We start from the raw sequence: 20,345 nt of genomic DNA, 5'->3' as shown, positions 1-20,345 counted from the left end.
ACAGGTGAAGAATGTAAAAGCCGCAAGAGTGGACAGGATCCCAGCGGAGATTTACAAACTTGGAGAAGAAGAGATCGCCTGTCATCTCCAATAGCTGTTCCTCAAAATCTTTGACAGAGAAGAAATCCCTCCCGACTTCAGGAATGCCGTCCTCGGCACCATCTTCAAACAAGGAGACCAAACGGACTGTGGGAATTAGAGAAATCTCCCAACTCTCTTGCCTGGAAGATCATCGCTTAAATCCTCGCTACCCGCCTTTTTCCTAACTGAAGAAATCCTTCTGAAAAGCCCATGTGGCTTCTAACCAAACCATACAATGTACATGATTTTCACTGCTCGCCAACTTTGAGAAATGCCAGATGCAACATTAACTACTCCACGTGGCCTTCATCGATCTGAACAAGGCTTTTGACTTAGTCAATCAGGAAGTGCTATTGCAGACCCTGCCAAAGAGCAACTGTCCAGAGAAATTCATCAGCATCCTCCCGTGGCTCCACGTCAAGATGTCAGCAAGATGTCACTGATTGAAATAAGACAGAAACATTCGGGTCAAGCAGGGGTGTGTCTTCATCCTCGACCTTTTCTCCATCTTCACTCTCAACCTTTTCTCCATCTTCACTCTTAACCTTTTCTCCATCTTCACCCTCAACCTTTCCTCCATCTTCATCGTCAATATCCTTGTCAAGAACAAGCTTCCCGTTAGAGGGGACATCGTCTACAGGATCAACGGACAACTCTTCAACCTCAACCGGTTGAAATCCAAGAAGAAAATGTCACTGACATCGCTCAGCAAACTTGAGCATGCAGATGACAATGCCATCTCCACTCTCCTGGAAGAGAATCTCCAAACTATGCTTCATGCCTTCACGGAAGCATACCGAGGAATTGGTCTCAGCCTCAACACCAAGAATACTCGAGGCCTTCACCAATCCACCCCAGGGCAAGATCAGGTCTTTCCCTCCATCAAGATCAACAGAGAAACCCTTCCAAAGGTAGAAAACTTCCCCTACCTGGTGAGCCATTTCTCCTTGAAGGCTGACATTCGTGAGGAGATCCAACATCATATCCAATCCGTGAGTGCTGCCTTCAGACACCAAATGATGAGAGTGCTCGACGACCATCACATGCATGATAATATCAAGATGCTCGTGTACAAGGCAGCCATCCTCCCAGCTCTTCTATATGGCTCAAAATTAGACTACATACAGGCGCCACTGTAAGGCCCCAGAGATGTGCCGTCAATTCTATCTGAGATTGATTCTCCGGATCAGATGGGAGGACAGATGTACTAACATCATCGTCCTTGAAGGAGCCAAGAGCACCAGCATCAAGGCCATGGAAGCTCCCGAACAAAAGGGGGACAAAGGAAGTGCATCAAAGACACCCTGAAGGCTTACTCAAGAAATACAACATCGACATCAATGCCTGGGTGACCCTTGCTCAAAAGAGCCCGATTTGGAGGAACCTTTTGTTTGAGGTGACGCAATTCCTCAAGAACACTTGATGGCAAGAGAGAGGCCCAGAAAAGGAGCCTGAGGAAGACAACCAGCGATCTAGAGGGCAAGGACCGATCCCATCTCGCAGAAACACCTACCAAGTGTGGGGTTGAATATGTGGCTCTAGGATCAGGCTCATCTATGCAAGGCCCCACAGAACCCATAACCTAACACGGGGTTTCTTAAGTGTGCAATCATACCCATTAGCGAGAAATGATCAAAGAAAAGAAAAGCGCTCTGGTCAATTTGCTGCATAAACTCTTACTGGGAACCCCCCTCCCCCCTCCAAACCTAATGCGGAGTGCCAGGAAGTTATGAGCCAAAGAGATGATTTAGGGTCCATTAGTACATGCACATTTAGTATATTTAAAGTTTTTTTTTTTTAACTCTTCTGTATATTTGTGTATTTTGCTTTATATTAATGTGTTGTCAATATATCTATCAAGTGTCATCTCTATAGGCAACACATTTTGAAGTGCTGCACCTCAATTATGCCCACTAGGCTTACACCACCACTGTTTAAACACACTGATAGGCTCAAAGTGCTGACTGTGCAAAGCAGTCAAATATCATTTCTTCTGACGAGATGATTTGGACATTTATCACAATGCTATTTAGGAGAGTTTGCTGAGGACAAATTGGTTGCTGCATTTCCTACCTTACAACAGTGGCTACACTCAAAAGCTAATAATAACCTGTGAAGTGCTTTGGGGGATATCCTAGGGTTGAAAAAGGTGCAATTAAAATGCAGGGAATTTATTATAACGCTGGGTAAAGCTTTAATTAATGGACATCAAAACCAACCAACCAAATAAATTGTTTTTTTTTTTAAGAATGCCATATTTGAGTGGCCATATTTCATTACAAACTTAAGTCCCAGTGCATACAAAGTAAAAATAGATTAAAGCTACTTGAAAATAAAAGCATAATACTGTAAATCTGAAATAGAAACAGAAAATGCTGGAAAACCTCAGCAGGTCTGCCAACATCTGTGGCGAGACAAAGAAGAGTTCATGTTTCGAGCCCGTATGAACTATGGAGCTCTGAAGAAGAGTCGCACGGACTCGAAACATTAACTCTGTTACTCGATCCACAGATGCTTGGAACAAAAAAGGCTGAGGGGTGATTTAATTGAGGTGTACAAAATTATGAGGGGAAGAGATAGGTTGGACAGTATAAAATTGTTTCCCTTGGTGGAGAATTCTAGAACCAGGAGATATGGATTCAAGATAAGTGGCTGAAGGCGCAGATGCCACATGAAGAAAATCATCTTTACGTAGAGGGTAGTGGGATTCTAGAATTCACTGCCTGAGTTGGTGATGAAGGCAAAGACCCTAAACTCTTTTTAAAAAGGTACCTGGATATACACCTTAAGTGCTCTAAGCTACTGGAATATGGACCGGGTTCAGGAAGGCGGGATTAGAAAGGGAACCTGGATGCCCTCCGGCTGGCATGGACTCGATGGGCCGAATGGCCTCCTTCTGTGCTGTAATCTCTCTATGGTTCTATCCTGCCACACTTGTTGATTTTTTTTCAGCATTATCTCTTTTTATTTAGAATAACATCATTTTGGTAGGGACGAAAAACCAAATTCACGTACTTTCAGTGGAGGCAGTACAACAGTGGTTTGCTGGATTGCTACCTGGGATGAGGGGGTGGTCTTATGATGAAATAGGGCTCAGCAATTTGAGCTTATATTCCCGGGTTTAGAAGAATGAGTGGCGACCTCATTGAAACCTACAAGATTCTGAAGGGTGGATGCTGAGAGGTTGTTTCCACCAGTTGGGCAGTCTAAAACGCAGGGTGGGAGCACGGTCTGGATAAGGATAGGACTGAGATGAGGAAAAATTACTTCACTCAAAGGATTGTGAATCTTTGGAATTCTCGACCCCATAGGGTTGTAGATGCTCCATTGTTGAATGCGTTTAAGGGTGGATAGACAGATTTTTGATCTCTCAGGAATGAAATGATATGGGAACGGACAGGAAAAATGGAATTAAAATCCAAAATCATCCACACCAAATTGAATGGTGGAGCAGGCTCGATGGGCCATATAACTTACTTCTAATTTGTTCGCTAGATGTTGTAGGTTAGAAAGGCTTTTAGTAAAGTTTTTCCTGCATTTCCTTGCCTTACTTTCTGCATCTTGGTGATTGAGCAGTTCATGGAGCTTGGATTCTTCAGCCAGAGTGGGGTTAACGACCGTTTTAATTTATTCATCTGATGTGGGCATCGCTGGTAATGTTGACATTTATTGCCCACTCTGAATTGCTCCTGAGAAGGTGTAGGCGCACCCACGCTGCTGTTAGTCAGGGAGTTCTAGAATTTTGACCCAGTGACAATGAACGAATGTCAATATTTTTTCAAGGGTGCTGTGGTACTTGGGGAACTTCTCAAGCACCTGCTGCACTTGTCCTTCAAGGCAGTGCAGGTCGAGGATTTGGAACGTACGGTTGAGCGTGTTTGTCTTGAGAATGATGCACAAATTAATCCCCTTGTGTGGAAACCCACACTGCACCTGAGCATACAGGAGAGCCATGTAGGAAAGAATCTCTCTGCTATTGCAAGGTGTGTTCTTGTTGATGAATTGTCTGTGGATCGGCAATCGTTAATTCTGTTGTTGGTAACAATCCGGTGCAGCAATTCTCCTTCTCTTACTTTTGGAGGAATTTCACAAAACAACCTGATAATAAAGGTAGAATAATACAAGTTACTCTGAAATCAAATTCATTTCCTGTTCCCTCCAAGCTGTGGAAATGCGTGGCCCCGCAACAGTCCAAAACTTAGCATCTAAGGAATAAACTGGCCGCGCATAAGATGTGACCCCTTTTTAAGGTGCCCATATGTGCGAATGTGCAGCAGCCTTAAAGGAACTGCCCCATTCAACAAGAAGGAAAGGAAAATTGAAAGGGAGCTGTCCACAAATGCAAACCATTTCCCGTAAAATTGGTGTGCAAATGTTTTTTATGGTTAATGTCACACTAGAATTATCCAGAGGAGTGTATCACGATTTACCAATCAAATGTTACGTGATAAGATATTCAGCCATATGTTAAATGAGTACCTTGGGCACCCTTTAAGACCTGGGGGAATCCACTTGTATAACTTTGCACCTGCTTGAGAAGAGTCCCACAAACCTAATGGTATTCAGACTCAAACATTTGACTTTATTGTACTTTAACCGAGAAAGGTGAAACCGTTTTAACCTTCAGGTAATAATACAACTTGTTTTTAAATTCTCCTTCCAGACAGTACTGTAAACCCAGCTTTTCTGGATCCTGTTCAATCGGGTGTGTGTACCAGTGATGGACTGCGCACCAGACTCCGGGTATGTTCAATATTTATCTTGGAAACATCAGGGCAATTGCAAATGTTATTATGCGTGAAAACCTTAGTTTTGTTAATCATCTTCCTATCACTTAATGTTGGGAGGGTGGAAGCACTTATTTTCGTTTGCGATCAGAAAGTCCGTTCCCTTGCCGCCATCTCGTCCCCATTCCCGGCAATTGTTTGAAGCTGAACCATTCTGTTCGCATACTGGGTGTTATGTTTGTTCTCTAGTTGAGCTTCCTACTACATTTCCAGACCATCACTAAGGCCCTCGACTCCGTCCTTGTCTGAAAATGAAATGAAAATCGCTTATTGTCACAAGTAGGCTTCAATGAAGTTACTGTGAAAAGCCCCTAGTTGCCACATTACGGCTTATTGTCCAGCTTATCTGCGGCTGAAATCCTCATCCATTTACCTCCAGACTTTACGATTTCAATGCACTCTTGGGCAGCATTCCATGTTCAAACTTGAGGCCATTCAGAACTCTGCTGCCTGTTTCCTTACATGCACTAAATCCCATTCACCAATCTCCTCCGGGCTGACCTACATTGACTACCAATTAAGCAACACTCCAATTTTAAAATCTTAATTTTGTCTCGCTCCTCCCGATCTTTGTAATTTTCTTGAGCCATGCAACCTCGTCTTAAGTCTGTGCACATCACCAAAAATCTATCCTGGTCCACTCACGTCGACGCTATCACCAAGAAAGCACAACAGCGCCTATACTTCCTCAGGAAACTAAGGAAATTCGGCATGTCCACATTAACCCTGACCAACTTTTACAGATGCACTATAGAGAGCATCCTAACAGGATGCATCACAGCCTGGTATGGCAACTGCTCGGCCCAGGACCCCAAGGAACTTCAGAGTCGTGAATACCGCCCAGTCCATCACACGAACCTGCCTCCCAACCATTGATTCCATCTACACCTCCCACTGCCTGGGGAAAGCGGGCAGCATAATCAAGGATCCCTCCCACCCGGCTTACTCACTTTTCCAACTTCTTCCATCGGGCAGGAGATTCAGAAGTCTGAGAACACGCACGAACAGACTCAAAAACAGCTTCTTCCCCACTGTCACCAGACTCCTAAATGACCCTCTTATTGACTTACCTCATTAACGCTACACCCTGTATGCTTCAACCGATGCCAATGCTTATGTAGTTACATTGTATATCTTGTATTGCCCTATTATGTATTCTCATGTATTTTCTTGAATTTTGTTTAATTCCCTTTTCTTCCATGTACTGAATGATCTGTTGAGCTGCTTGCAGAAAAATACTTTTCACTGTACCTCTGTACACGTGACAATAGACAAATCCAATCCAATCCAATCTCTGCGCTCTCAGTTCTGGCCTCTTGCACATCCCTGATTTGTAATCTCTCCACCATTGGTGACCATGGCTTTAGGTACCTCAGCTTTAAGCTCTGAGCCCCTCTGCCTCTGAGCCCCTCCGCCTCTGAGCCCCTCCGCCTCTGAGCCTCTCTGTTCTTCAAAGAGCCTCCTCAAAACCTATTTTTTGACCAAGCTCTGGTCATCTAGCCAACTAATGCCTTGTGTGATTTTGTGTCAAATTTTGTTCGATAATGATCCTGTGTAGAACCTTGGGAGGTTTAATTACCTTAAAAACGCTATGTAAATGCAAGTTTCTGTTATTATTAGTAATGGTTGATTGTTTTGGTCTCCCATTTCACAGATTCTGCAGTGCGGTCATGCAGTTGTTTTTTTAGTGACAATTCCGGCCTTGGGTCACTATATGTAGAGTTTGTACGTTCTCCCCGTGTCTGTGTGGGTTTTCTCTGGGTGCTCCGATTTGGTGGATCGACCATGTTAAATTGCCCCTTAGTGTCTCAAAGGGTTTGGGGGGCGGGGGGCGGGGGGGCGCCTGGGCCTAGGTAGGGTGCTCTTTCAGCGGGTTGGTGCTCTGGCTGAATGGCCTCCTGTACTGTAGAGATTCTATTCTATGACATAGTTGTCCTGGAGTGCTTAATTATATTCTGCCATAATTCTACATTAAATCATGAAAGGAGTGGCATATTTCAATTTTAAAATATTACGGTGTTTGCTGAGAAAAGAGGCAAGAGAATTTCTGGCTAGATAATCCATCGCTCAGGTGCAATTATTTCTTGGTAATGGGATCTGGCTGTATATGTGTGGGTGGATATCCATCAGCCCAGGAATGAAATGAAAAAAATGAATGAAAATCGCTTATTGTCACAAGTAGGCTTCAAATGAAGTTACTGTGAAAAGCCCATAGTCGCTGCATTCTGGCGCCTGTTCGGGGAGGCTGGTATGGGAATTGAACCGCGCTGCTGGACTTGTTCTGCTTTACAAGCCAGCTGTTTAGCGCACACTGCGAATGGTCACTCTCAAAGTCATAGAATGACCTGTTTACTTTTCCGGAAAGATTTTCCAAGGAACATTATTTTGGAAATTGGTAAAATTGATAACAGTTGCGTTGCGAGGGATTTTACTACCAACTGTTGCATTGAGGCATGGGACCTCAAGATGTGTTTCTTGGTGCCACCTCTGTATCGATCTGTACGCTTGATCAGTCACTTTTGAGGCAAATGGTCACTTTTCTAATTGCTAAATGATGCATAAAATGTGTTTTGTTTGTTTTCATCATTAAGTTTGATAAAAGGCGAGCAGCCTCCTGTATAATGACATGAAAGGACTGATCACACTTCAGCTTGTGGCCTCCAGAATCAAAAGCGGACTGTTATGAAGTAGAACGATTTTGGTTTGTCAGTGCGACATTCTTTTAAGGTGACATTTGTATCTTCTTTTTTTTTTTTTAAACATCCTCCGTGAATTTGAAAGCATAATAGTTCTCTTGGATTGGTTTTTCAGATGCGCAACTACTCCAGGATCACCACATGGAGTGAAGCAGGATGGAAATGAGCCATCCAAAGGCCACAATACCTACAATGGATCACAGAAAAATGAAAAGCGAGGTGAAAAGAAAAATGAGGAGGCAAGTGGTGCTAACTGAAGGATGTGTGTATCTAAAGCTATTTTGGTACAAATTTTACTTTGCTTGTTTTTGGTCCCCCATCTCCAAATCCACCTCCAAATTCCATTCCCTCAGGAGAAGACTCCATCCCTCTCCTTGGAAGCAGGTCTGACATTAAGTCAGTCTGTCGAACACCTTTGTCACATTTGATGCTGAGATGAGCTAACATAGAAAATAGAAGTAGGTGGAGGCCATTTGGCCCTTCGAGCCTGCTCTGCCATTCATTGTGATCATGGTTGATCATCAAGCTCAATACCTGATCCCGCCGTCCCCCCCCATATCCCTTGATCCTTTTTAGCCCCAAGAGCTAAGTCTAATTCCATCTTGAAATTACACAAAGTTTTGGCCTCAACTGCTTTCTGTGGTAATGAACTCCACGGATTCACCACTCACTGGGTTAAGAAATTTCTCCTCACCTCAGTCCTAAAAGGTTTATCTCTTATCGTCAAATTATGACCCCTAGTTCTGGACTCCCCCACCATCGGGAGCGGTCGTTCTGAATCTACCCTGTCTAATCCTTCTCGAATTTTATAAATTTCTATGAGATCCCCTCTCACTCTTCTCATCTCCAAAGAATATAATCTTAACCGACTTAGTCTCTCCTCATATGATCGTCCAACCAGGGCGACACGGTGGCGCAATGGTTAGCACTGTTGCTTCACTGCATCGAGGGACAGCCCCGGGTCACTGTCCGTGTGGAGTTTGCGCAGTCTCCCTCTGTCTGCGTGTGTCTCTTCCCCCACAACCCAAGATGTGCAGGGTGGGTGGATTGGCCACACTAAATTTCCCCTTATTTGGAAAAAAAATTATTAAGATTAAAAATGGCAGTCCCGCCTTCCCAGGAATCAGCCTGACCTCAAGCTCTGGAATTCTTTCCCCGAGCTTTTGCATATCTGGCCTAATATCTCCCTTTGTAGCTCAGTATCATGCTTTGTTTTATAATGCACCTGTGAACCACCTTGTGATGGTTCATTGTGTTAAAGGTTCTATATAAATTTAAACTTGTGTTTTGCTCCTTGTTCTGTTTCGCACATTTGCATTTCCAACAATAATTCCTGAAAAGTGAGTCTGAGTGTTTTCTTTAACTCCTTGAACGTAGGGTCATGGGCAGTGATAGTGCTTCCACTCTCACCCCAAACAAATGGGTTAGCTCAACTGATGGATTTAACCTCATAAAGCGAGGATGCCATCCCAGCAGGCCAGTGTGTAGGATTTATTTTGTAAAGCATCATACAACTCCAAACAGTAGATAAAATAGGAGTTGATATTTTTCCATAGTTATGTGTTGTTCCTGCTCTGAGACCAAATGAACACTGTTGCAGTTTATTTTAATCAATGGTTATTTTACAGTTTAATTTAGGCCACTGCAATAACTCACCAAGGTTCCTTAGACAGCACCTTCCAAACCCACGACCTCTGCCATCTAGAAGGACAAGGACAGCAGATACCTGGGAACCCCACCACTTTGAGATTCCCCTCCAAGTCATTCACCATCCTGACTTGGAATTATATCACCCTTCCTTCACTGTCGCTGGGACAAAATCCTGGAACTCCCGAACAGCACAGTGGGTGTAACTACGCCTGAAGGACTGCAGCGGTTCAAGAAGGCAACACACCACCACTTTTATAAAGGGGAACTAGGGATGGGTAATAATTGCTGGCCTAACCAGCAACGCCGACATCACGGTAATTGAATTTAAAAAAAAAACAGGTGTCTCCATTTTAATGTGAGCCACATGGGTCAGAATTAGGTTGTCATTTTCATTACGTGGATCTGATGATTCTTAAGAGTCATGTTTCTTGTTCAGACCAACTAAGTAGTCTTGACCATTCTGATGGTGAAGCGATTTAAGATACATTGGTGACTAAACATCAAATAATAAGTGAACGAACAGTTAAGTCTCTCGTGTGGACTAGGGATCAGTCCCTTGTTCTTTCACGGCTGTCTGTTAATTGGAGTCCGATTGATATCTGAAGCAATATTGCAGCATGGAACAGTCCTCACACTTTTAAAATTGGATGTGATAGCCGAAGTTGATGGCCTTTGGCAGATTGGTCTTATGGTTGATGTGTCGGACCCTGCACCTTTCTGCATTTACAGCACTTCAGTATATTCCTCAGGAGATGCATGGTTAATGAGAAAAATAGGTGTCAACTGTGGAGGTTTACAGCACAAAAGAGAACTATTTGACGCAGTGTGACTGTCGAAACGTAATCTCACCGATCTGTTTTCTCCATGTCAGTCTTTCTCTGCTACAAATGTTTATCTGCAATCCCCTTAAAAGATTTGCCAACCTCCGCCTCAACTATTCCCCATGAGAAAGCATTCCATGCTTGAACAACCATCTATAAATTCTCCCTGGCTGACTTTGGTATCATGTTTGTTCTTTGACTGATGTATACACCTTTTACACATCTATCCTTTTACCCATCCATCTCATCAGGGGTAATTGTTTTGGTTAAGTGGTTGGCTAATTTTAAGCTCCAGTGAACAAGTGCAGTGGCGCAGACCCCGTTGAGTCATGAAAGTGGCGTGTTTGTGTGTGTTGTCGACACATTGATCCATAACAACCATCCCGCTGGATTTTCCTCTTGAGGTATACTCCGTAGAGTCAAAACCTTGGCTCTTGTTTCATCTGGCAATGCTAATGGCCCAAATGTAGTTCATTACGCTATTAGTTGGGGTTTTCATTTAAGTGGGAATGAAAATTTAAAATAAATGTATTATTCTGTATCTTGAGCATTGAATTTCCATGAAAAACCGTCAACTTAATTTACTTCTGATAGGCTGATGGAATGAATCTGGTCAGCACGAAGTTGTCAGGTTCACTCGGATAGACCATCTGGATGGAAAATATAGTTTTTGTTCCTCGGGTGCTCAGAAAATTGAGCTAAAAATGCTTATCGGGACAGAGTATATTGAGTTTCACTGGTATATTGCCAACCATAACCTTTTGAAGGCTAGATACTGTCACTGAATGCAAAAAATACACGAGCACATATTTTTATCATTTGATTTTTTAAAAAGTAGGTCCGATTTTTATGTTTCTTTGAACATTTAGCTGAGATAGCATTAAATGTGTACTTGTTCCCTTGGCACAGATATAAACCTAATCAAATTTGTTGTACATATGTTTGTAATCAATGCCATTGGTTCAGGTGCTATACTTTTATCAAAACGAAACTTGCAAGTGCATGTTTGACAAATCAATTAATGTCTACATCTGACATCTTGTACTGAAAACTCTTAACTGTTACTTGTAGGAAATGCAATTTCAAATAAAACACTCAACAAGCAAACATTTCACAGCACTCTTTCCGCTGGCAGTTCAAACGTTTTTTCATTCTTGTCAGCAGCGTGTGACCAAGAAGAGAGGTTGGCCAAAAGGCAAAAAACGCAAAAAGAATATACCCAATGGCCCCAAAGCTCCACTGACCGGCTACATGCGATTCTTGAATGAACGGCGTGAACAGTTACGGGCACAGCAACCAGATTTGCCTTTTCCAGAAATCACCAAGACTTTGGGCAGTGAATGGAGCAAACTTCCACCTGAAGATAAACAGGTTTGTGGCATTTAATGTACTATCCAATTACGGCACAATTAATGAGTGCCAATTGGCATGGATTTGCTAAAGGCAATTGGTGTCTGACTAACCTGGGTGAGTTATTTGAAGAAATAACAGAGAGGGCTGATGCAGGTAGTGTAGTTGATGCTGTACATAGGGGGCACGATTCTCCGCTCCCCACGCCGGGTGGGAGAATCGCAGGAGTGCCGGGCGACTAATTTCACGCCACCCTGGCGCCTCTCGCGATTCTCCCATTCCCCCGCTCAGAAGAATGGGCGCTCGCCGTTTTTCACGGCGACCGGCGATTCTCAGACCCGGATGGGCTGAGTGGCCTGCCGTTCGCGACCGTTTCACGGCGGCGGCAACCACACCTGATCGCTGCCGTCGTGAACATGGGTGCCAAAGGTCCGTTTAAAGCTAGTGGAGGGCGGAGAGGGGAGTGAGCACCACGGCCGTGCTCGGGAGTGGACTGGCCCGCGATCGGTGCCCACCGATCGTCGGGCCGGCGTCGCAAAGCGACATACTCTTTCCCCTCCGCTGCCCCGCAAGATCAAGCCGCCACGTCTTGCGGGGCAGCGGAGGGGAAGACGGCCACCACGCATGCGTGGGTTTGAGCCATCAGCCGTCGTGACGTCAGCCGCGCATGCACGGGTTGGAGCCGGCCAACCTGCACATACGCGGCTGACGTCACATAGGCGCCGTCAGACTCATTTGGAAATTCAAATCGCATGCTACTAAATAATGGTGGTCACTTGCATATGTAATTAGCTAAGGGATAGGAAGTAATGTGAACTGGATTTTCTTTGACTGCTGAAGGGAAGTAGATTCAAAGCAGTTTTTTGGGGGGTTGTGAGTTCTGTTGAATTTGCAACTTTTGGTTAATTTTTAAAATCCCTTTGTCTTAATGTCAGAGAGGTTTCTCATCATGGTTGTTGAACTAAAACTTAGTTTTTAAAAAAAAGTGCAGGATTTCCATATTGTTGGCGAGAGCTGACCGAGAAGATAGTGGTGAATTTTCTGCTTGAACTGTTGCATAAATCTCGAGCAGTTTGGATCTGTTGTGTTGGGTGGATAAACAAGGCAGTAGCATAGTGGTTTTACTACCAGGCTCATACATCCAGAGGCCTAGACTAGTGTCCCAGAGATGTACCATCAAATCCTGTCGTAGCAGCTGGGCAATTTAAATTCAGCTAATTTAATAAATGTTTAATACGAGGCTCGTGTCAGTGAGGGTGATCATGGAACTTCCCAATACTTGTAAAGATTAGCCTGGTTTGCTAAGTTTCTTGAGACAAAGAAATTTAACTTATTACCCCTCTCAGGCCCACGTGGTTGTGTCTTTAACTGCCCTCCCAAATGGTCGAGCAAGCCACTCCGTTGGATCAGACCGCTGTGCAGTCTAATAAGAATAAAACTTGAATTGGCCACGAGTTATCAACACAGGCAGCAGTCATGATAAAGCTGCAGCCAGCCCATTAGCCATGCCACTGATTTGCGCCAAAACTGGGAGAGCTGTCCCACACACTAGTGAAGAATCAACCTGATGTAATCATACTCACTGACTCATACCTTTCAGCCAATTTTCAGACCCCTCTGTCACTGTCCCATAGTATGCACGACATGGCGGCATAGTTGGGAGTAAGTGGCGCTGGGAGTTGTCACCATTGTGTCTGGACTCCAAGAGGCAGATTGGCAGCTGTTTATACTTGGAAAAGAAGATGTACTTTCTCCCTCAGCTGATGTATTCCTCCATTTTAAACACCACTTTGAGAACGCACTGAGCATTGCAGGAGTACAGAATGTACATTGGTTTGGGGACGTCGATGTCGATCACAAGGAGCGACTGACTGAGCGAGCTGAAGCCTGAAGGACATATCTGCCAGACTGGTCAATGATGAATGAACCAAGGAGAAAAATAAAGATCTGTTCGCGTCGTCACCAACCTACTTTTTTTTTAAGATCCAGTTTTATTGAGGTAGTTTTTGGCTTTGTAAACAGGTAGAGACATCAACAGAAAGAAAGCAAAAAAGGCAAAAATGTGCAAACATCCACGTACATGCAATACTTCAATCGTAACATACTGCACAAGCCCGCTCCTCTCCCACCGGTACTACCCGACATTTTATCCCTCCTACTCTACTCTACCCCGCCCCCCACCCCCTGCTGATGCTCAGTCTCCCGCAAAGAAGTCAATAAATGGTTGCCACCTCGGGGCGAACCCTTGTGCAGATCCCCTCAAGGCGAACTTAATTTTTTTCCATACCCAGGAAACTCGACATGTCCGCAAGCCACAACTCAGTTTTCGGGGGCTTTGAGTCCCTCCACGCCAATAGTATTGGTCGCCGGGCTATCAGGGAAGCAAAGGCCAAAACATCGGCCTATTCCTCCCCCTAGACTCCCGGGTCTTCCGAAACCCCAAAAATTGCCACCCCTGGACCCATCGCCACCCTTGTTTTTAACACCCGGGACATGACGCCCGCAAATCCCTCTCAGAACCCCCTAAGCTTGGGGCATGCCCAAAACATGTGAACGTGGTTCGCTGGTCCTCCCGCGCACCTAGCGCATTTGTCTTCTATCCCAAAGAATTTGCTCATCCGAGCCACCGTCATGTGGGCCCGGTGAACGACCTTAAATTGGATCAGCCCGAGCCTGGCACATGTCGCGGTCGAATTTACCCTACTCAGGGCCTCTGCCCACAGCCCGTCCTCCATTTCCCCGCCTAGCTCCTCCTCCCATTTAAGTTTCAGTTCCTCCGTTTGGGACCCTTCCTCCCTCATGAGCACCTTATAAATATCAGCGACTCTACCCTCCCCTTCTTCCCCCCCCCCCCCCCCCCCCCCCCCCCAGAGACTATTCTGTCTTGGATCCCCATTGGCGGGAGGCATGGGAAAGATGGGACCTGTCTACGAACAAAGTCCCACAACTGTAGGTACCTAAAATCATTTCCCCTTACTAAACCAAATTTCTCCTCCAAGCTCCTCAAACTCGCGAAGCTCCCTTCCAGGAACATATCGCCCACCCTTCCCACCCCCGCCCGCCGCCAGACTCGAAACCCCCCATCCATACTCCTGGGAGCAAACCAATGGTTGTTGCAGATTGACGCCCAAACCGACGCCCCCGTCTCCCCTACATGCCTCCTCCACTGGTCCCATATCCGCAGGGTCGCCAGCACTACCGGGCTGGTGGAGTACCTGGCCGGCGGCAGCGGTAGAGGAGCCGTGACCAGGGCTGCCAAGCTGGAGCCCTTGCACGAAGCCGCCTCCACCCGCTCCCAGATAGACCCCGTACCCACCATCCACTTCCTTATCATAGCAATGTTGGCCGCCCAGTAATAATTAATCAGACTCGGCAAAGCCAGCCCTCCCTCGCTGCGGTTCCTCTCCAGCATCGCCTTCTTCACCCGCGGGGATTTCCCCGCCCAGACAAAGCTCATGATCATCTTGTTAACTCTTTTGAAGAAGGACTGTGGGACAAAGATCGGGAGGCACTGAAAAACAAACAGAAATCTAGGGAGGATTGTCATCTTTACAGTCTGCACCCTCCCTGCCAGCGACAGCGGGAGTGCATCCCATCTCCGAAACTCTCCCTTCATTTGCTCCACCACCCAGGCCAAATTTAACTTGTGCAGCCTGCCCCAGTCTCGTGCCACCTGGATTCCCAAATACCGGAAATTTTCCTCGACCAGCCGAAACGGTAGCCCTCTCAATCTGTTCTCCTGGCCCCTTGCCTGTACCACAAACATTTCACTTTTGGCCATATTTAATTTGTATCCTGAAAACTGGCCGAACTTCCTCAACATTCCCAGTATACTTCCCATCCCGGCCACTGGGTCCGACACGTACAGGAGCAGGTCGTCTGCGTAAAGAGAGACCCTATGTTCTACCCCGTCCCTCACCATCCCCTTCCATCCCTCTGCGGCTCTCAGCGCAATCGCCAGCGGCTCTATGGCCAGCACAAACAGCAGCGGGGAGAGCGGGCAGTCCTGTCTGGTCCCTCGGTACAGCCTAAAGTACTCCGACACTTCTCTGTTAGTCCTGACGCTGGCCCTCGGAGCCTGATATAATAATTTGAACCATTCCACCAGCCCCTCCCCGAACCTAAACCGTCCGAGCACCTCCCATAGATAGTCCCCCTCCACCCGGTCAAAGGCCTTCTCGGCGTCCATCGCCACCACTACCTCCACCTCCCTGCCCGCCGGGGGCATCATTATCACATTAAGTAATCTTCTCAGGTTGGCCGCCAGCTGCCTACCTTTCACGAACCCAGTTTGATCCTCCCCAATCACCTCCGGTACGCAGTCCTCCATTCTAACCGCCAGTACCTTTGCCAGGAGCTTGGCGTCAACATTAATCAGGGAGATTGGCCTGTAGGACCCGCACACCTCCGGGTCTTTACCCCGCTTCAATATCAGTGATATAGTGGCTTGCGACATTGTTGGCGGCAGGGTCCCTCTGTCCCTTGCCTCATTGAAAACCCTCGCCAAGACCGGGCCCACCAGCTCAGAAAACTTCCTATAGAACTCTACTGGGTATCCATCCGGCCCCGGCGCTTTCCCCAACTGCATGGCCTTTAGGCCCCCCAATACCTCCTCCACTCTAATCGGGGCCCCCAGCTCATCCACTCGCCCCCCCACCTACTGTTGGGAATGTTAACCCATCCAGAAACCTTTTCAACTCCTCTGGTTCTTCCGGCGGCTCCGAAGTATACAGCTTGCGATAGAAATCCCGGAATACCCTATTCAATCCTGCCGGGTCCTCCACTTTGCGCCCCTCCCCATCCATCACTCTACCTATTTCCCTGGCCGCCTCCCTCCTCCTGAGTTGCTGCGCTAACAGTCTGCTAGCCTTTTCCCCATGCTCATACACCACGCCCCTCGCCTTCCTAAGCTGTTCCACGGCCCTACTCGTGGATAGTGCCCCCCGTTCCGCCTGTAGTCTCTGCCTCTCCCTGAGTAAAACCTCCCCCGGGGACTCCACGTGCTCTTCATCTATCCGACCCATTTCCCTGACCAATCTGTCCATCTCTGCCCTGTCTGCCTTGGCTCTGTGGGCCCCAATTGAAATCAGCTCCCCCCGCACTACTGCCTTTAGCGCCTCCCACAGGGTCGCCGCTGAGACCTCCCCCGTGTCATTCACCTGCAGGTAATTTTGTATACACCTCCGAAGCCTCTCACAGATCCCCCCCCTCCGACAGCAGTCCCACGTCTAGCCTCCATTGCGGGCGTTGATAGCTCGCTCCCCCGATCTGCAGGTGTACCCAGTGCGGGGCATGGTCTGAGATAGTAATTGCCCAATATTCCATGTTCTTTACCTCCCCTATACAATCCCTGTTTAGTATGAAGAAATGTATCCTAGAATATACTTTATGGACGTGCGAGTAAGACGAGTAGCCCCTTCCTGTCGGCTGCCTGGCTCTCCAGGGGTCCACTGCCCCCATTTGCTCCATAAACCCTTTCAGCTCCCTTGCCATTGCTGGGAGTTTCCCCGTTCTGGGACACGACCGATCCAAAGCCGGGTCAAGCACCATGTTAAAGTCCCCCCCCCCCCCCTCCCCCCATTATTAGCCTGCGAGAGTCCAGGTCCGGGATCTTCCCCAGCACTCTTTTAATGAAGTCCACGTCATCCCAGTTCGGGGCATATATATTCACCAGCACCACTCTTCTCCCTCCCCTCCAGTCTGCCCCGTACCATCAGGTATCTGCCCCCCTGTCTGCGGCTATACCCTCCGCCTCAAATTGCACCCGCTTGTTGATCATGATTGCCACCCCCCTGGACTTCGAGTCCAAGTCCGAGTGGAAGACCTGGCTAATCCAGCCCTTCCTTAGCCTGGTCTGGTCAGACACTTTCAGATGTGTCTCCTGCAACATAATTACGTCCGCCCTCAGAGCCCGCAAGTGCGCGAACACCCGCGCCCTCTTAACTGCCCCATTCAGTCCCCTGGCGTTCCAGGTAATCAGCCTGGTCGGGGGGCACAACCCCCCCCCCCCCCCCCCCACCACGCTGGTCAGCCATAGCCCTTCTCGGGCCGGCCCGTGCGTCGTGCCATTCCTGGCCCGCCTGTTGGCTGCCTCCACCCTCGACCTCCTTTCCAGTGCCTATTTTAAGTCCCTCCCACGTCAGCAGAACAACCCCCCCCCCCCCCCAACAACATTCCCCGATACCCCCACCCCTGCCATCCACTGGCTGTGATCCCCCCCCACCTGACTCCCTTGACTAGCCAATCTGCTAGCCCGGTGACTCAACACTCCGGCGCCTTCCTGTCTCATTCCCATTGTTTCCCCGCCCTCCTCCCCACTCCCCGGCGCCCCATCCCCCTCTCCAACCCGCTGGAGCAAACTCACTGGCACAGGAAGGCATGGACATCAACAAAACCAAAGAAAAAAAAGAAACAAAAAAAAAGAACCCTCCAACCCACGTCCTTGGCCCCCCTTGCTGACCGGCCCCTCTTCGTTACTGTGCCGGCTCCAGTGTCCTCCCAGAGCTGCACAAAAAGTACAAATCCGCCCAAAACGGAAAAAAGAGGAAAAAACAAAAACATAAGAGAAAAAACAAACAAAAAAAACCCCAAACCAATGTCCATGAAAAAGGAAAGAGTCCCAAATATTCCGCTTGGCACCTTTGACCCAGCAAACCGTTGAACAGCAGTCCAGGCTCATTCGGCGTACCTTCCCACGGTAGTCCTCGGGGCCCTAATTCGCGTCCGTGGGGCCTCTTTTCGGGACCAGCCCCTGATCCCTCGCAAAGTCCATCGCTTCTTCAGGCTCGGAGAAGTAGTGGTGTTGACCCTGGTGCGTGACCCATAGACAAGCCGGGAACAGCAGACCAAACTTCACGTGCTTCTTGAACAGCACCTCCTTGACATTCTTAAAGGCTGCTCGCCGCCGAGCCACCTCCTGGCTTAGGTCCTGGTAAATGCGAAGGACACTGTTGTTCCACGCGCTGCTCCTGGCGCTCTTTGCCCGCCGCAGCACCCGCTCCTTGTCCACTAACCTGTGGAACCTAATCACCATCGGGCGGGGCGGGGGGGGGGGGGGTCCGCCCGGCCGCCCCTGCCTCGCCTGCACTCTGTATGCCCCCTCCAGCTCCGGCGGTCGTGGAAAGGCTTCGGCCCCCATCAGCTGCATCAATAGGTCTGCTACAAACGCTGCGGCATCAGCTCCCTCAGCCCCCTCCGGGACGCCGACCATCCTCAGGTTGTTCCTGCGGGCTCTATTCTCCAGCTCCTCCACTCTGTCTAGCAGTCTTCTCTGCCGCTCCTTCAGCCCGTCAACTTCTAGCGCCGCAACCGTCTGCGCATCCGCCTGCTCCTCCACCGCCTCTCCCAGCTCCTTAACTTTAACATCTTGCGCATCCAGCCTCTGGTTCAGCTGATCCACCGCTTTCTTGATTGGGTCCAAGCTGTCCCGCTTCAGCGCTCCAAAACTGGACTTCATTACCTGGAGCATGTTATCCAGCGCCTGCTGGATTGCTGAGTCCGGGGTCCGTGTGTCCGCCATCATAGGTTCCAGGTAAGTTTCTTCAGGTCCTTGTCTCTGTCCCTTTTTCTCTCTTTTCTTCTGCCTCCTGGACTCCCGCTGTTCCATGTGCCGCAGCCCGTTCCTCCGCACTTTCACTGCCGCCTTCCTTCAGCTCCGTGGTCCCGCTATCGCGGGGAATCAGCCCCTAAGCGCCCGCCGGAGTGAGAGCCTGCCGAATGTGCGGCTCACTCTGACATCGCCGCCACCCGAAGTCTGCCCTCACCAACCTACTTGTCACACAGGCATCTGTCACTTTGCTAATTCGGATGGATTCAGAACAGTTCTTGCAGCTCAATACTGGGCATCTGTGAGGCACAATGGGCCATTAGCAACAGCAGAGATATACTCAATCACAGTCCACAACCTGATGGTTTGGCACATCCCTCGGTCTACTATTATCGTGCCAGGACAAACTCTGGTTTAATGAGGAGCACAGGAGAGCAGCGCTGTGCATATCTAAGAATGCGATGTCAATCTGGTGAGGCTATAACATAGGATTACAGCCACTCTAAACAATGAAGCAGCACACCCATAGACAGAGCGAATCTAACTTCTAACCAATGGATCGGATCAAAGTTCTGCCATGTTCAGTCAAGACTGATGGTGTAAATTAAACAATGAACTGGAGGAGGTCCTTGCTATCTCTGGTACCAGTCTTCAAAACCAACTCCATTCACTCCACGTAATGTCAAGAAATAGATGAAGGCACAGGATGCAGCAAAGACTGTGGGGCTTGCCAACATCCCTGCTGTATTACTGAAGACTTGTGCGCCAGAACCAGCTGCTGTAAAGCTACAACACTGACATCTACCCGAGGAGGGGGAAATTGCTCTGGTATGCGCCAGGTATGTCCGAAAACAGGACCAATTCAATTACTACCCAGTCATCCTGCTCTACCCAGCCATCCTGCTCTCAATTACCAACAAAGCTATGAAGGTGTAATTGGCAGTACTGTTAAGCAACATTTACTCAGCAGTAATTTGCTAACTGATACCAGTTTGAGTTTTCAAAAATATTTAGCTCCAGTTCCCATTATAGTCTTTGACCAAGGATGGACAAAGGAGCTGAATTTAAAAGATACGGTGAGAGTGATGCAGCTTGACATTGAAGCAACATTTGACTGTGTGGCATCAAAGAGTCTTTGCATAATTTGAAGTTGGTTTAAATCTGGGGTAATATCTCCTCTGGTTGGTGTCCTATCTAGCACAAAGAGAGATGGTTGTGGTTGTAGGCTAATTGTCTGTGCCCCAGGAATCACTACAGGTGTTCTTCAGGATCGTGTCCGAGGCTCCACTATCTTCAGTTGCTTCATTAATGACATTCTGTCCAACCTAAGTTCAGAAGTGCAGGTGGTCGCAGGTGATTGTACCGTTTAGTCCATATGCTAGAAGCGGCCTGTGCCCACATGCAGCAAGACCTG

At 47.7% G+C, this 20,345-nt stretch overlaps 1 protein-coding gene across 3 annotated transcripts in view; it reads left to right on the top strand.

Moving 5' to 3' along the window:
• Window positions 1-20,345, top strand: part of LOC119970141 (SWI/SNF-related matrix-associated actin-dependent regulator of chromatin subfamily E member 1-related-like) — a 90,863-nt gene that overhangs the window by 43,599 nt on the left and 26,919 nt on the right. For 2 of the 3 annotated variants that reach the window (XM_038804226.1, XM_038804225.1), the window contains exons 2-4: window positions 4,745-4,824; window positions 7,680-7,803; window positions 11,197-11,406. In XM_038804226.1, the coding sequence (XP_038660154.1) occupies window positions 4,802-4,824; window positions 7,680-7,803; window positions 11,197-11,406 (357 nt within the window). In that variant the 5' untranslated portion in view covers window positions 4,745-4,801. The remainder of the gene's footprint in view (window positions 1-4,744; window positions 4,825-7,679; window positions 7,804-11,196; window positions 11,407-20,345) is intronic. The other variant, XM_038804227.1, reaches the window with a different exon arrangement.

The sequence above is a fragment of the Scyliorhinus canicula genome, chromosome 8 (genome assembly GCF_902713615.1).
Source record: "Scyliorhinus canicula chromosome 8, sScyCan1.1, whole genome shotgun sequence".
Classification (NCBI taxonomy): Eukaryota; Metazoa; Chordata; class Chondrichthyes; order Carcharhiniformes; family Scyliorhinidae; genus Scyliorhinus; species Scyliorhinus canicula.
Note: the sequence above shows the minus strand (reverse complement) of the source record. Positions and strands in the feature narration are given on the sequence as shown.